General features: G+C 35.6%; 2 protein-coding genes across 2 annotated transcripts in view; one reads left to right on the top strand and one right to left on the bottom strand.

Moving 5' to 3' along the window:
* The window catches only part of LOC122395962 (tensin-1-like), a 134,497-nt gene extending 120,112 nt beyond the window's left edge, over positions 1-14,385 (top strand). Inside the window, exons 4-8 of the mRNA XM_043394016.1 lie at positions 1,042-1,230; positions 6,676-7,115; positions 8,412-8,630; positions 9,367-9,538; positions 12,273-14,385. Coding sequence (XP_043249951.1) covers positions 1,042-1,230; positions 6,676-7,115; positions 8,412-8,630; positions 9,367-9,538; positions 12,273-12,482 — 1,230 coding nt within the window. The 3' untranslated portion in view covers positions 12,483-14,385. The remainder of the gene's footprint in view (positions 1-1,041; positions 1,231-6,675; positions 7,116-8,411; positions 8,631-9,366; positions 9,539-12,272) is intronic.
* A 525-nt stretch (positions 14,386-14,910) lies between these two features.
* On the bottom strand, positions 14,911-17,461 carry LOC122404528 (DDB1- and CUL4-associated factor 13). Its single transcript, XM_043408567.1, has 8 exons — positions 17,297-17,461; positions 16,792-17,189; positions 16,546-16,714; positions 16,319-16,466; positions 15,677-15,977; positions 15,421-15,584; positions 15,201-15,331; positions 14,911-15,019 (listed from the first exon to the last, which is right to left on the bottom strand). The coding sequence occupies exons 1-7, from the start codon at positions 17,364-17,366 to the stop codon at positions 15,244-15,246; spliced, it is 1,338 nt and encodes a 445-aa protein (XP_043264502.1). The 5' UTR covers positions 17,367-17,461; the 3' UTR covers positions 14,911-15,019; positions 15,201-15,243.
* Between the last annotated feature and the right edge of the window lie 965 nt (positions 17,462-18,426).

The raw sequence follows: 18,426 nt of genomic DNA, 5'->3' as shown, positions 1-18,426 counted from the left end.
TTAATGCACCAATCGTCGAAATTTAATTTTCTTGGGGTAGATTTGTCTCGTTAAACTTTAAACCTATCACTTGGACGCAACAATTTTCTATTTTCTTAGATGAATACATTCGAAAAATATAGGAAACCATAACTTTTATCGGCGACTACCGAGGAGGGATTCGAAGAATGTGCCGCTTTAGTATGCATGACTGCACGTAACGTTACTGAATGCTGTGCGCGTGAAAACAATATATGTATAAACGCGATATACTATACGTTTCTATAGAATGTTTCAGTATTATGTTCTTTTAGTTAGTAGTTATTATTAACATGCGTTTAAAACGATGGGAAGTATACGTTCCAATTGTCCATAATTAAGAATTGTAAATGTAGGTATCGGAATTCCATTTATGAAACATGTATTTTGTATAGTCGCTCTCAAACATAAATTTACACGTATAGAGAAGGAAAATTATTTTTGTTTGCGGAGGTCAATTACAATCATTTCATAACACCGAAATCCTACGCACTTTCGCTATTTTCAAACGACCATAACTCCTACAATAGTGCATGTATCTCATTGAAATTTAATTGTGAAGTAGAGCTCATAGATACCTACAAAAAAGTATTAAATAACATGTTCGTAGACCGTCAAACAAATTTATTAAAAATCAAAAATAAATTTTTAAGAAAAATCGACAACGGGATAGGTGCTGAAATTTTTCGACGAAAAAAAAAATTGTCAAATCGTTCTGGAAAAATTATTTTCGGTTGCGGGGGTCAATTACAATCATTTTTGACGAATAGACATACCCTCGAATTCCTACGCACTTTCGAGAAAAAAAATTCTGTACCGAAAATATAAGGTGTGCTTCTTATGTTCATTTTTGTAATCTGTTGATATTTTTGCAAGTGACACGAAGACGGTGATGGGACTTCAGAATCCCATAAAAATGGGCCGAAAAATTACATTGGATGTAAGGGGTACTCGTATACCTAGTCTGTGGTAAAACACCCAATTTTCGAATCTAGTTAACGGTTTGATTTTCGTCTGTTACAGAACAAATCGCTACCTGGCGACAATTCGATCGCCGGCGTAGGAGGCGGTTGCAGAAATTCGTCGTCGAATTCGTGGCTAAAAAGTCGAACGTCGCCCACGTCCAGAACTGGAAGCGGTTCGTCTGCGGCGGACATGAACGTACAGCTCGGCAGTGCCGGCTCGCCCACGCTGCGACTCGCCAGCGTGAAGGTAGCTTACGTCATTTTGTTCCCCCCGTATTTCCGCTCAATGGCTTTTCAAGAAACATATGATGCTATTTCACGCCACTATTCGCCACGCTTTTCGAGCCAGACTTAAACAGAGTCGTCGTTTCGCCAGTTCGTTGGCGCCATTATAGTCAAAACCTCCCAAGATACGAACACTCGGATATACACTAATGATTTAAATTATATCGAATTTATACCATCGACTTTGGTCAGTCAATTATTTATTTAGTTATGGGTAATGAAATTACCCTTTGGTATAAATAAAATTAGGCGGGGTTTGAAAAAATTATAATCTAGTTTCTAATGGTATTAAACAGGGGGTATCTTTCAACAACCAAAGTTCATCGATATATTTCAGTAGTATAAATAAGAAAAAGAATTACTCGATACCTGAGTAAATAGGAATTTACGTGAATTTTAATTTTCATAACCTCTTTATTTTTGTGTAAATATTTGTAAATTCTACCCTGAAAATTACTTTGGAATTCACCAATTATTGTTCACGCAGATATAAAGCATTTAATTTCGACTTGTATAAAAATTGTAGTACATTTTAGACTTTTGTCAAAGACAGAGGATCCTGCAGAGAATTCAAGATAAAATGAATGTCAAATTCTATGGTTTTCATGAATTTTTTTTAAGCGAACGCTACGTCTAACGTTGTGATTCTTTTTTTTTTTAATATTTTACATCACAAATAGTTAAAATTTTCCGAACGATTATGTAGACTTATTCACAAGTTAAATAATGTGACGACATAGTGATCTTGTCGAGATCTCGATGATGCTTCGTATTCAAATTATGTCGATACTATAAGAAAGTAAAGAAAGATGACAACTTATTTCGATACCAAATTGATATTTCCACATTAATGAATATTTCACAGGTTTGGTACCATCATTAGTAACATACTAGACATCAAATTCAATCTATTCCAACGTCTGTATTTGCACTCAGCTTGATGTATCTTGTTATTTATTGTATTACACGTTTTGTTGACCGACGTGTCGTCGATCGCTTCATTCATCGAAGTAGTCTCACCTTATTAATTTGACATAAAACAGTCTCCATGGCGTACACTCGTCGCGGCCATGCGCAACGACATTCATGATCCCACGAAATTCATTCAGAATTACGGTGGACGGGTATAAATAATCAATATCTCATTAACCGTTCAACGCGTTCGAAAATTCTTAGCATACATCGAATCGTGTAACAATCTTCTAAAATTGCTCTCGTTGATCTATGACTGATCTTCATCAAATTATGTGTCGAAGGAATAACTTTGAATTCTCAAGAGCGTATTTATAAGAAACGTAATGATAAAACAATATTTAAGATCGTAAACAATAAATTAGATACACTCGTGACAACGCAATAAAAATAATCCAGTCATCTTTTAATGGTAATTTAACGCAGTCCAATTTAAAAATAAAAGTCTTCGTTTTAAAGGTCCAACAATATTCCTATCAAAACTCACGTTGAATATATTTTTCGTGGATTAGCCAACAGTATGTTCTTGCTTTAGATTTGCATTTTCTTACAATTCCTTCGTGAATCTTTTCGTCGCTTAATTCAAGGTACGTTCTGTTTACAACAATTTCGACGTTGAAAAATGTAAAGGCTACCGCGAACAGGTGCTGAAACCTGTCTCTTGTTCATCTAGTGGTATCTCATCCGGAACTCGGATCGTTCTTTTTCTCGCAAACTGGTCCTCCTTGATACAAAGATTCCTTAGCTGCAAGTTTGCGTCCACGGCGTCGCAAGTTTGCATACATTAGTCTTGCGTAGTAGTGCAACTAATTTAAACTCGACTGCTGCCTCCGTGTAATGTCACACAGCATCGTACGATAACAGCTTAGCCGCCCGTAACTCCTTAACTTCTAGCAAAAAGAGTACTTCTCTTGGCCGGAACTTGAAAAATCAGGAACATTACATTTTTTGCGATATTATCTTTACGCTCGAACGTTTTGTACGTCCGTACTGGTGGTCCACGGGATCGGAGTTTACGGATAAAGCATTAACAAAACGCATTTGGAATTCAAAAGAAAGATACAAGGCATGCATCCCTGATGCATCCCCATTTCTTTCGTTAGTACAAATGATGGTCTTTGTGGCTTCCGGGTAGGAGCTGTATCCTTAATGAAAGACATCCCGACGTTTTACTAACATGTCATCTAGGTTCATCAAAGAGCTGGATAACGCGCATTAATACCAACGTGTATCCTGTAGTTCTTGTCTATACAGAGTGGCTCTTCTTCGTACTGATTCTTAGTACGAGAAGAGAAAATTCTTTTTATTAGGCTGCTCGTTATCAAAGAAACCAACGAGTCTGTCGATCATCAGTCTACTCGATTAATAGTAAATATCAAGCACAGGTGGTATTTTTAATAAAATAATTTTAATTTTTTAATAAAATTAAAAAGTGTTACTATCCATTATTTTTTAATTTTTAAAATTATCTTTCTCGTGTATGAAAATTGTTTACTTAGCCTAAGATCTATTTATCGATTAGCTAAAAAATTAAAAAACTAAGTAGTACTCTATTTATAACGCTCAATAATCCCCAATAATTTCTTGGATTTTACGGAGGTGACGTTATTTACCAATATTTCTGTTAGCCACGCCCAATCGATAGATCAAAATCGAAAGATATTTTCTCACCGAATGCTAGGGATCGTTGGAAATTAATAAGTATTCTACGAACGTCGGCAGGGACTCGGGCTATTAATTGAATCCCATCTGGAACATAGTCTTCCCAGTTTTTTTAATTGCTCGACTGATCGATTAAATGATCTGTGACCGTCGACCGATAATCCATAACGCGAACATTGGTATCTTAAACGGACAAGAACTACGCGACGCACACCAGCGCGCGGCATCTGACCTCCCCAGCTAGCTGAAATGTTAGTAAAACGTCGGGATGCCTTTGCAAAAGAACAGAGCTCACGCTTGGAATCTTCAAACAGTGACATCCGCAAGAACCCAAACCGTGAAAGCATCAAAAATCTTTTTCGTTGGTGTCAGTCACGTTTACACCGTATATGGCGGAGTCAACGGAAGGATCAACTCGGCTGGCAGAAAAAGTTGCAGGAACGAGAATCTCCACCCTTTACTTTCCTCCGACCGTCCAGAAAACTCGTGGTAAAGGATTCGAAACATTTTACGATTTTATGATTGCCCGACGACGTTTACATTTTTGCTTCGTACGGCTTTTCGTTGGTAATATTTATTATTATTAATTCAATAGGGAATAATTCTCATAAAAACACATACATATATCGTAGTCAAGATTGGATTAATAATATAGCTGTACCTCGCCTTTGCACCCAATATGTACTTATGTTTATATAATATATTATCAATTCTAGTTTTCAAGTGTTTAGAAGTTTGAAGACGTATTATTATTATATACTGATTACCTTTCAACGTCCATTTAATTCTGATTAACTAGCCAGTGTTCTTCAGAGTCTCACAGTAGAAACATCGCTTTAATCAGGGAATTATCCACAGAATTCAATTAAGGAATAAAAATAAATTACATAAAGATTTCTTTACCAACACTACACACTATGGGTAGCTTTTTATTAAAACGGATAATTTAATTTTGCAGTGGATTTACATTTGTGAAATAATACTCAAAATTGATGTTCGTTCTCGTATTAGTAAAAATACATTTTATACAACTATTTTCTTTAATAAACGAACGTGTAAAATAACTCACACGAAGCGAATAATATTTCCCTGTATGTATTCATAAATCTTCTTATAAATAGGAAAATGTATTTTATTCAACTACTTCATTGAAAAATTAAATTCTTGTTCATATAAGAAGCGAATGAAAGAATCTGGAAAATATCTTATTTTATGTAGATGCTTGCAGGTCTTCGTATAAATAGTGAAGTATATTTTATTCAATTCCAGCATTTAAACATTAAATACTTCTTCTTTAACGCGAGGAACAGTGCAGTAAAAAGAGAAATTTTATAGGCACTTTCTAGATAGATTACAAGCTTCCAGAACTCTGTTGCATAACGTACTTCCTTCGGATGAACAGTGTTCGTTAAATACAACCAGTGGAAGAGAAACTTTCTTCAAAGAAAAAGTTTAAACAGACTTTCTATGAAAATAATCAAGATGGGATGTGGTGAATCTTCCCATATAATTGTTACCACTTTACTAATATAAGAAAATAAATGAAAGCATCGAGTGGCTGTACGAATCCTGAATCTTCTTTTTTATCAAAATTGTGGTCAATTTATAATTGTTTAAAATGAACAATTTTCTGATGCATTAACACGTATCTAAACATGTTTGCTACCTGTACATGCATAATTATGAAGTGATGCAGTGATGATCCCAATATATTGTAAAACAAAAAATCTGTTGACAATCTGTTTAATAAAGCTGTTAATTTCCTGCTAAAATGTTTACTTATTCAAATTAATGTTCTCTGTACTATTTATTTTCTAATAAATTTTATTTTAAGCACTGTTTCTAATTTCTATCTTAAATTTATCTAACGAAACGCATTACACGGTGCAAATAGAAAATAATCGTAATTCGTTCATTATAATCTGCCGCATTAACCGGCTGACTGTATTTTGTTGGTTGACCATGCTGTGCGTTTGTTCGGGTAACCGTAATCGTATTACCGCTATATCCGAGTACTATTTGGTTTACCGAGTATTCGGTTATCCAGATATCAAAAGCTCTGATTAGGTGACGAAGTTCAATAAACAACGGTGTTCGGTAAAATGCGAGCAACCGGTTAAAAAGCTTTATTCGAGCGCGTGGAAATAATTTTACTTCCATTGGGATCTCTCGTTAAACGTTGACAACAAACTAAACGAATATGACACTTCAAAAATGTACTAAATAAATCATTGTTGCATTATGTGAAATATGCTTTTCAAATCTTTAACGATTCACAAGATTCACATGTTTACGATTACATTAAAATGCGATTTTAATTAGAATATACAGAATATCTGAAAAAGGTTAAAACTAAACTTATGTCCAAAATTGTATTTATTGAAGAGATATTAGCTTAAATGTTTCATATCCATCGAACTCTTTCAAATATTCCATCTGTATTGGAAGCAATAGTAAATGCATTTTGAATACATTCTCGATCGAACATTTCTTACAAATAAATCATAAATATCTTTAAAAGCTATCTATTCATTAAAGCATTATCGAACACAAGTTTATATGAACTATCGTTATCTATTTGACTCTGCATATTCATATCAGTGCATCAATAAAATTCAAATTGCTAACAATATTTACGAGTTATGTTACTTAAAATCGACGAGTTGCTTGCCAAAAACGAGTGTTGACCAACGTATCTAAGAATTCCAACTCCCTTCGACATTTGCAAGCTATATGGCGATATGTAACGAGTGTCTTCTTTGCATTGAACCAGACACCGAACTCGATCCCAGGTCTACGGCCGACGCACAACTTCACGAACGTTCTCGGCCCCATAACGAACGAGGACGAACCAAAGAGTATCTCTCAGCAAAGTACACCGAGCAGCGATGAGAGCAACTCGCCGACGGAACTGAACTCGTACAAGAGGCTAACGGACAAGCCGCCTCTGATAAAGCGGCTGGCGATGGGTTTGACAGGTGGACGTGACGTTCTTGGACTAAACGGTGAGGATGACAGCTGCCCCCTCGTCAGTGGTAGTAGTACGCCGACGAGCCCCTCGAATAGGCCGCATTCTGGGGGTTACATAAACGAGGCGATCATCGACTCGGAGGGCACCAGGCCTACCTACAACAAGATCCCCCCCTCAGAGAGTCTGGACAACACTATCAACGCGTCCATCACCGCGAAAAACTTCAACATTGAGAACAACAGGTAACGAACGTTGATCATCGGTTGCCTCCGTCAACTCTATAGTACGCTGAGAAAATGGGGCAAAGTTACCCTCGAGTCGAGCAAGTGTGGGATTACGGTTGAGTACTTGTTACAGTGATGATTCGTAAAATGAACGTGTGATTCGTAAAATGAACGCGTGACTCGTAAGTTGAACGTTTTTATGAAGGGGGCATTTAAAAACGATATTGTTGTGTATAAATGCCTGCTGATGTCGAAAGATGAGCTAAGAGTGATGTTCATTTTAAGAATCTTTACTAAACTGCGGGTGTTTGTGCATTTATGGGGGAAAACTACAGAATGAACTTAATGTACAAAAATATAAGATTTAAAGATACGACTTATTATATTTAGGGGTTGAAACAACCCCCTAAATATGAATTTGCATAAATATCCACAGTCTAATCATCACTGTACCATGTATACGCTGTAAAATCTAGTCTTGATCGAATTTTTTACAGCAGTGAAACCTAAAAACAGATATATTTCATGTGAAAAGATAGTCCCTTAATAAATATATAATTAAAAGTAATGGAGATATCGCTACTCTGCAGCTATTATTCAGTATAACGTGTGCAGTCGGAAGTCAGGGGGATCGTTCACACAATCGTCTCATCCGTAGTCATTTTGACTAAACAAAGAAGAGAACATCGACTGTAATTTACCTAAATTACTCCTGGGGTCAAACAGTCCCCACCAGAGCAACCATGTTGTAATTTTTAACCAGACAACTGAATTCCGATTTATGCATGCAGTAGCTACGCGAATTGTAGAGTCAGGGTGAATAAATTTGCAAACGATTTGAATAGGCCCCATTGGTTAAAGCAGTCGTTCCGGTAACCAAAAGATCTAACTGTAAAAGTTAGGAGACCTAGATGTTTAGAAAATGTTCAAATGTAGCGTGAAAATCAAGTAGCAATCTATCGAGAAAGATTTTAAACAAACAGTAGCTTCTTTCGTAATTATTCAAAAAAATTTTTTAATTAGACTTTCTTCAGAATTGTTCAAATCAACCTTTACAGTTGAATAAAACGAAAATACTTGAAAGGTGTGTAATACTACTTTAATTAAAAATGCTGTAAAATAATATATTGAATTATCGAATGTTTCTATGTTTCACGCTATAATCTAAATAAATGTCGAGAACGTCTTTACACACTGAAAACACTGACGTGTGACGTTCGTATTAAACGCTCATTTTTTAATCGTTACTTGAAACGTCCAACCAGCTAAGAATTTTGTTTATGATTATTAAGAATAGTTGTGTTGAACCTACAGGATAGGACACAATTCTCCAAATTCGGGTACTGAAACGGAATTCAAGTCGAAGAGAAGATCCCAAATTAGTACTTCGAGCAGTTCGGTACCTGCTGACGGAAGTACTCATGGATCGACGCCAACACCACCGCCCCTACCTGAAAGAACGGACAGCTTGAACAATCGCAGCGAGGAGGCTGAATTGCGTAAAGCTCCCTGGTTCCAGGCCGGAATACCGAGGTTTTTAATTATTTCTTTCCCCAACTACGTAAAACTCATCGTTCTTAAAAGAATATGGAAAGAAATACAGTTCCCTCCGTATAAAATTCATCCCAAGTTGTGCAACTTCCTCGCATTTGTTCCTTTCCTTTCTCGTGTTTCGCGCGGAAACTAAATAACGATGAAACGAAACGGAAGATCACGAGTTATATTCTGGGCAACGTAACATATAATTTCCATCCGAGAATCAACATTCAAAGAAAACGGAGAAATTGTAAGAAAAGGATAAGAAAATTTTAAACAATTAACAAGAATACCGTAATAGTTGTATAATAAAATTTATATTAACAACCATGTATTTTCACTACGGAAAACAAATATAAATAGGAATCTCGAATATTTAACTAGAAAAATAAGTTCTATGGCAAATTGTGGTAGTTTCCCCTTGTCTAAAAACAAAGTTACGTGGATAATTTCAGGGGTTAAAACGTGAAAAAAATAATTAAACGAGAAAAGAAAATTTTTCAAAGGGACTTCCAGTCATCGATGAATAATTAATTCAGTAATTTCGTAGGTGAACGAGACTCGCGCGTCTCGCCGTCGGATTTTTGCGAACAAAATAACTACTTTTTATAGTTGGGCGATATACGACGTCGTTACGCAGAATTATGATCGGCGTTTCGTTGCGGTCGTTATTTTTCCCGCTTATTTATACGGATTTGCATTTTCACGGTGTCACGGTCATTTATGATTCCAGGGAAATAACGTTGGAAGTGTTGAGCCAGGAGCCGGAAGGAGCCTTCATGGTGAGGGAGAGCACCAGTAAACCCGGATGTTATGCCCTTTCGCTTCGAGTGCCGCGCGAATTCCAACCAAGCGGAATAGCCCATTATCTTATAATGCGTACGAACAAAGGCTACAAAATCAAGGTAAATCCTCCTTCGAGCCTTCGTAGGATAGTCCTTCTTTCGAAAGACTTTAAACACCTGTAAACCCCGTCTGTGCTTTATCCGCGGTAATCGCCACTTTCACTGCAACGGGTTAAATTCATGTTCTGCTACGATGACTTATTTCACAGCGAACAAGATGGAAACGACCTAGTAATTGAACGTCCATAAAGCCAACTTGTGTAGACACTTTCTCTTTAAACACATAAACCGAGTAGGTGCGCGATTAGGCAGAGTGTTAGTTTTCGCGATTAGCTTATACTTTTCAACTATAATCTACGTTTTACCAGTAATGTATTTTAAGGAACGATTCTAAAGATCAAAGTACTCTTATTAAAACTTGATTGTCAGGGATGGAGAAAACATCCTGTGAAAGGGTCGAAGGTGCTCGATGTTTCGTAATAATCGACGTTAATCTCTGCAAAAGTATGGTTTCATTTTCGAAATATCATAATGGAGATACCGTGCAAGCAGAAAGTTACACGCCGGTTGTCCATTTTGTCGGTTCGGGAGTATGCGTATTTAAATGATCGAACTTCCCTTGTAGGATAAATTAAATGGGTCCGCGGACTTTGATAATCTCTGAAACCAGTATAAATGAGTTCCGTCGGGCCGCAGGGAAATCAAAACTCTCCCCTCTCTTTTCGTCGGGAATTGCATTGCCGTAGCAACACGCCATGAGGTTCCGAATACGTACGACACATGATAATTTTGACGTTGGTTCGTTTAATGGACAAATAATGCATTGCGTGGAATCGAGCCCGCGACCTCTAACGACGCGAACAGAGAACGCAGAGTTACTTCCACTCTTTTCCGTGCACTATAATAGTAATTCACTATAAATGGGAAAAAACTTGTTTCTTAAGAATGTTATTTTTGAAAGTGGTATTTATTTTTTCATACGTTGAGATATTTAAAGGTTTGTGCTTGAGTAAATTAAAACAAAAGTTTGTCAATGGTTGTGGTACGTTGAAAACTACGATCATTGTTCCATCATCGACGTGCAGCGGCGCGGCGATGGCCGCGTGCAGTCTAGATGGGTGACCGCTTGAAAAAACATCGCGCATTATAATTGTTTTATTGTTATATTATTATTGTATATAGTTTTTATATTATTTATCTATATCGGTTTTACAATTGGGCATCATTTATTGTTACCATTAAAATAGCAATAAACAAAAAAAAAACTACTTCCGTAAATAGAAAAAATAAACATAGTGTAATAAAAAAGACATTTAGGTAAAAATAAAATTGGGAAAGAGTTTATAAGGATATACAAAGCTACTTAGAGAATAAAGAAGTAAGCACAGTAGTCTAATAAATAACATTTAAAAAAAATGTGAAAAATGAAAGAGTAACTGTAACTCTGTAATCGAGAACGATAAGTAGAAATAAAATGTTGTGTCCCCTAGGAAAATTAATAATTAAAACTTTACCTACAGTTAGAAAAGAATAATCACTGAAAGAACAGAATTACTACTGGTAACAATATACAGTGTGTTCGGCCACCCCTGGGCAAAATTTTAATGGGAGATTCTAGAGACCAAAATAAGACGAAAATCAAGAATATCAATTTGTGGATTGAGGCTTCGTTAAAAAGTTATTAAAAAATTAAATTTAAAAATTTCAAATTGTTGTGTAAAAATGATTTTCAGTTGTGGGGGTCAATTACGATCATTTTTGGTGAACAGACATAACCTCGAAATCTTAACCACTTTCGAAAAAAAAATTCGAGTAGGTGGACAAAATCAATAAAATTAAAAATTTAAAAATCGTTATAAAAAAATTATTTTCGATTGCAGGGGTCAATTACAATCATTTTTGGTCAATAGACATATCCTCGAAAACCTAACCATTTTCGAGAAAAAAATTCCTTACCGAAAATATAATTTCAAGCCAGAAATGTTACTCCAACATTTCATGCGTATCTTTAAAACGTTATAACTTCTGAACGGATTGGAGGATTTTAATGTTTCAAAATGCAAACTACGCGTATTTTAGTGAAGAATGTGTAGAAATTCTAAAATTATTCGGAATGTTGTTCCATGACACCTTAAAGTGAGAAAAACCCCATAAAATTAGCCCAATTTTCAAACAGCCATAACTCCGACAGTAGCGAATATATTTCAATGAAACTTTTTTCTGAAGTAAAGCTCATGGGTACCTACAAAAAAGTATTAGACAACTTTTTTGTAGGACGTCAAACAAAATTGTTAAAAATCAAAAACGTATTATTAAGAAAAAACGACAGGTGCTGAAATTTTTTGGCAAAAAAAAAATTTCAAATCGTTCTGGATAAATTATTTTCTGTTGTGGGGATCAATTGGAATCATTTTTAGTGAATACGCATACCTCCGAAATCCTTCGCACTTTCGAGAAAAAAATTCAGGAAGGTAGACAAATTCGACAAAATTAAAAATTTCAAATCGTTCTAAAAAAATTATATTTGGTTGCGGGGATCAATTACAATCATTTTTTGTGAATAGACAAACCCCCGAAATCCTACGCACTTTCGAGAAAAAAATTCCTTACTGGAAATATAATGTATGGCCAGAAATGTTTCTCTAACTTTTTAACGAAGCCTCAGACAAGAAATTGATATTCTTGATTTTCGTCTTATTTTTACCTCTAGAAACTCCTATTAAAATTTTCCCCAGGTGAGCACCCTGTATAACGGACATTGGTAATAATCGTGCTTCTTTAATTTGTGTTTCAGGGCTTCACGAAGGAGTTCACGACGCTCACTGCCCTAATTACTCACCACTCCGTGATGCCTGAATTACTGCCGTGCCCATTGTCACTGAGTCGATACAATCCTAGCTTCGTGAAGAGCGATTCCAACAAAGACTTCGCGGACATCGATTCGGATCCCGATTACAATACCCTAGCCGACTTCCGGAAGATGATGGCTGACTTGAACGTGTAGAATGAAATCTCTAGGGAATCGAAATGATACGGTAAAGAAGAAAATCGATTCGAAGCTTACACGTTCCGAGAGACCATACGAGACTGAATTGAATTACGCTTTGCGAATGGAACCTGTACACCTGGTTACACACCTGGGTGTCACGACGCGTTCGGAGACAGGAGGAATTCACGAAATCTCGAGGAAGTGCGCGTTCGATCTTGAATTCTGTGTCGCTCGTAACGATCGACAAGCTGGGGAATTTCTTGACGATCGACAGGCGTGTCGCAACGATACACACACTCTGTACTCGAAAACGAAACACATCGTGGTGATACGTATTTCGTAAGTCGTCGATAGCTGTAAGGTACTATTAACGGAAACGACAGCGAATCAAAAAGTCGGAGGACGCACAGCAGGGAAACCGATTCCTTATTTTATAGATCGATTCGCGGAGTTTGCTCTTAAGGCGCAACGGGAGAGACCGTCTGGCAACAATTTCACTTTGAATTGAAATGCCAACGAATATGTTAGTTGGCCACGAGTGTATTCGTTGGCACGAAATATCTTAGAGGCGTTAACATATCCTGCACGACACGCGAGCTCTGCAAAAGGAAATCTCGATGAATGACTAGTTTGCAGCATTTTTTACGCGAAACGAACAATTATTGCGAGAATGAGATGAGTATATTTTTGAATGTTACTTGTGAATGTCTATTGAATGGATTTCGTTTTGAATGAATCTCGTGAAACTGTATTGGTGTCACGATACGGTCGCATTTAATTTAGAAATAAAAAAAAAGAGAGTTTTACCGGCAACGTTGCATCAACCAACGACGATCGTTACCTAGAAATGATACTGTGGCTTGAAATTTACTGTTGAAATACTATCAGGGATGAGTAACGCGTTGAATGTATAATTTTGAATTAGTCGAATACATCGACGCTGCAATTATGTTTTCGCTGATTTTCGATCGACCGTTAAGAAGAGAAACGAGATTTTTAAGGTTCTGTCAAATAACGTTTCGCACGACTAAACAGCGTGTTCCGAAATTAATGTACATGTGTTTATATGTATATAAATTATAATTATTGTTATATCATACTACTTATATTTAATTAAACGAACTCAACGGCAGCGTTAGAATGGACTGTATCCTTGGAACACTGACGAGACGTAGAATTCCAAGAGCATCGAGGCCGATTGGAGAAAATGACTTTGCAGTGGTAATTTAATCGTTCGACTCACCTAGTCTTGTACAGAATTTGCGTGCGCATAGTGAATAATTAAGAAGAAGGAAGGGGTTAAAATACAAAAAAAATTACAATACGCGTATCACGACCGACATTGACAAGCGAAACGGAGAAATGTGTGCCGCTTTTTGTATGCCTAAGAACATAGAGCCATAAGCAAACACTTCATGCAACTCCTACATTTCAATTTTTTTTTTTTTTTTTTTTTCAATATACAGAATAAGATAGAAAGGAAACTCATCGAGACAACTAGCCACCCTTCTCCCCCGATTAATACGAAACGCATCAAATCAGATTACACGAACGGCCACCAATTTATCCTACGAAGCAACGTGGATAAGACAGATAGTAACCGATAACCGATAAAATAATATTTTAATAAGAAGTTTACGCGCGTTCAAGTATCTGGTATAAAATTGAATACAACTCACTCCCTGCCATGCTAGAATTTAACAAATCGATAAATGTGTTTTACATTCGTTTATTTAAACCGAATCGACCGAACGCATAACAGCTATAATGCGGACTTCAAAGAGTAAAGTAAGCAAAAATGCGAAGACAAATCGCTTATCGTCATCCTCGAGAAAATGCATAGAATAAAGAGAAAAAAAACTTCAACATGGATTTAGTTAGTTTACGGACATTCATTGTACTTCGACATCGAAAGGAAGATACAGGAAAATCTTTGTGTCGCCAAATTGATTAACGTCTGCTATGATAAACGCGCAAAGAAAATGAAAGGAAAATTAATTAATCGTTGTAATCTACGCTAAGCGAGACCATTAATCACTGCTTGAAGTTTGTAACGTTTTACGAATCATTATAGCAATGCGTTGTATAATTTCAATAAAATTATTTATTACAATAAACAATAAATAAAGATAATATAATTTAGTCTATAAACTAGCACCACGTCCGAAATAATATTGTGGCGTCGCCTCCCATGCTCGCCACCAGAGGGTTCGCGCTCTCGCAAGCACTCGACCGACTTCCTAATATCCCAGTCGTCTAAGGTAGGGCCTGCTAGAAAGCCTTTTACTGATGAATCCGCTAGCAAGCTCGGACAAAACGCGCCCCCTCCTTTCCTTTTTTCAATCCTCCTACAAATTTCCCGAGTTCCTACTCGCAATAAAGTAGTGCCACAATATTATTTCTTTCTAAAAAATAATGCGTAGATTTAAAAACACAAACATACCTGGCTGCCGGGGCAATCGGAAAGCTAGTTCCAGGAACTGGTGAGGACAACAACCGGTCAATTTCCGAGGCATCACTATATCTCGAACAAAGGCCAAATATCATGTGTACTACCATTCAACAAAAAAAAAAACAACTTGTATTCTTACGTTTTGTATATTCGACTTTTACAAGTTTTATTTAAAAGTTGCTAATAGAAATATGGCTGTAAACGATGCAATGCTATTTTAAAAGATTGTTGATAGTTTATATAAATTTAAATTTAACAGGGAAAAATTTTATTTTCATTACTTTTGTACAAAAATTTGTAGTACTGTGACAAAATATTTCATTATTATAAGTCTTGTCTGACGACATGTTTCTGCCTCTCTGGAATAAAAGGTACCGCTCCCGGTTTGGAATGGATGCGCCTCTTGGCCTCTCTGCAACAAAATAATCGTACACGGTAAAATATTCTAATGGAGAATATGCATATTTTAGGTTAATTTTGTGTATAGATGACAATACGTACTTCCGACTGCTTTTCTCGCGTATTGTACGTAATTCGGCTTTAGCGTTATAAATATGTTTTGGAACCTGTCTATGGCGGGCAATTCTCTTAATCTGAGGATGTGCAGCGAACTTTTCTTTTAATGCTTCGCTGTAGTTCAGAGCTGCCCTTTCTCTAGGTTTCAGCTATAACAACACGTTACGTTAAATATTTTCATATATACTAACAAAATGGAAAAAGGAAATGAATAAGAAATTATTTTAATTATTATACATACCACACCCAGCTTTTCCGACGCCCTTGCCTTCCAAACTCTAATATTCATTTCATCACTACCGCTAAGAAGGTATTTATTATCTAGAGACCAAGCGGTGCACGTCAATCTTTGCATACGTTTCGTGTGATAAACATCTCGAGAATGACCTTTATCGACTTCAAAAATACGAATCGATTTATCGTAACTACCAGATACAAATTCTTTTCCAGTTGGTGCATAATCCACATCTATTACAGCTTCTACATGGTCCTTATGTACATTTACCGGAGTATACATTTTACGAATGTCAAAAGTATATAAACTGAAGTGAAAATATCGAAACTTCATTACAAAGTTTTTCTTTCAAAAATATTCTTTCGAATGACATCCGCGATTGATTAACATAAAAATCGAAGGAGAGAGAGAGAGAGAGAGAAAGGGAAATATCAAATATAAAATTTTTGCTTCAGCATTTAAATAGTTTCTAGAATGTTAATAAAGAAATTGCAACATCTTTGTTGCGTTCCAGTTTTTGTATCGTCGTCGATCAGATTTCCGATAGAGAAATAAAACATAACCTAACCCAAACCTAATAGCTCAGAAACTATTAAAGTCCTGAAGGTAAAACCACTTTATTACATAATGTATTCTTCAAAAACTTACTTATAGTCTTCGTTAGCACATGTAAAAGTTACAGCTTCCATAGGATTCCAAGATAGTTTATTAGTCCTTAATTTCATGCACACTTTTCTCAAAGGACCTGTTTCTCTGGCATCATATAAAATAATACTACGGTCACTTGCACAAGCAGCTGTAAAACAATAATGAATATTTAGAACTCTGAAGTAAAATGTTTTCCATTATATAATAAAATATTCAATAATTTTTACCAAATAAGTTTGATTGAACAGGATTATATTTAATGTCATACAAGCTATCAACACCCCATTTGAATGTCTTAATTGGTTCATTTCTAGTTTCTTCCCAAAGATTACATACTTCGCCGCATGTTGCAAAAACAGGCTGTCTTCGATGATGAGAGATTCCAGTAATAATAGTCTATAAAATATTCATAATTTTAAACTTATTATCTGGAATAAAATGAGTTTGTTTTCTTTCGACCCTTTTAGTCTTACTTTACTAAGAATTGTATTTATAGGTTCATCTTCTTCGCCGTACGGTGGCCTTTCTGCTTTCCATATTTTAATAGTTTTATCATCGCCAACAGTAATAAAATGTTCAGCATTTACATCAAATACAATTCCACGTACTATACCATCGTGTGCCAAAACTGAACGTTCACAAGTTCTATGAGTAAGATTCCATTCTCTTACTTCTCCATCAAAAGCTCCACTAACAAGTGTAGATAATTGGAAAGGATGTTTACACAAAGTGGACACTCCATCTCTATGACCTTCCAAACATCCTACAAAAGGCTTTGCAAATACCCTTTCTAATTTTACGGCATTTAATGCTCTTGTATATTCTCTTGCTGCATCAAATGGATGCAGTGCTGGATCATAGTTCCTAGGAACTACAAATAATGTACATACTTAGTAACTGATATATTAATGTTGAATATTTCAAAAACACTTTAATGTTATTTCAAAGGTTATATATGTATGATCAAATACAACCAACCTTTATGAATATCACGTTTCGTTTCTCGTATATGTTCATCCGGATTTCTTGTTAACATTTTCACCTTCATTTTGATAAAAATATAAAATCAGAGTTAACGTACAATTATTTAATTGACGGTCAGTTACTGAGCTGACCATAATACAACACAACATACGAAACATATGCGCGATAGCAGCGTAACAAAAATATGGACGCTGCTTCGATGTTAGTAAACAGTTTTAGTGACGTCGTTACTATTCTTGTTAGCACTCACGTTGCCAAATCAATCGGCGTAACGTAGACGATGTAAAAGCTTTCAAAGTGCATAAGCTTTAATTTAGAAAATCACTATATAAAAGAACTAAGGATGGCAACATGCTATGTATAAAAAAATATCATTTTTAACATACTATATAATAAAATAGGCACGAAAAGATAGTTTTCTTTCTTAGATATTTGAAACAGCTTGACAAATTAATGATTACGTGCATACAGTGAAAGCTAAGAACAATATCATAAGCGAATTAACTCTGTGCTGGAATTTGCTGTATGGTAAAGGATCTCGCGTGAAGAGGTCAATAACCGTATTCGGAGAAATCCATACTTCCTACGTGATATCTTGCACATAACGATGCTATAAAATCATATACTATTATCAAGTGGATCATGTAACGTCATGAAATATTTCCAAAAAATTCATTCCTCATATACGACAGTTTCATTTGACTTTTACGAACTATGTAATATTCATTCAAATTAAATATAATAATAAATATTTTGTTTTTAACACATATCAATTATAAATTTTATTGGAAGGTTGATATTATTATTTTATAATTTCCTTAAATTGCACACTGAGCAGAAAGATGAAGTCATTAGAAATATTGTCCCCATATAATAATTCCTTTTAAACTGTTCAAAATTGTATACTTAGTTTAATGAAATAATTCATTAATTAAGAAGTTTTGAATGTAAATAGACTATAGCAACATACGATAAATTTAAAAATGTGAGTAAAATAGGGATATTACAAACACATGAAATCATAATACAGTAGTGCCTACTTAAGTGACTGCACTTTTGTCCACTTAAATGTCCACGATACATTGTATACGAGGTCTCGGGTGCCAGCTATTGCATTTCACTTG

The sequence above is a fragment of the Colletes gigas genome, unplaced genomic scaffold (genome assembly GCF_013123115.1).
Source record: "Colletes gigas isolate AHSC1104 unplaced genomic scaffold, ASM1312311v1 Colletes_gigas_Sc00001, whole genome shotgun sequence".
In the NCBI taxonomy this organism is placed as follows: domain Eukaryota; kingdom Metazoa; phylum Arthropoda; class Insecta; order Hymenoptera; family Colletidae; genus Colletes; species Colletes gigas.
Note: the sequence above shows the minus strand (reverse complement) of the source record. Positions and strands in the feature narration are given on the sequence as shown.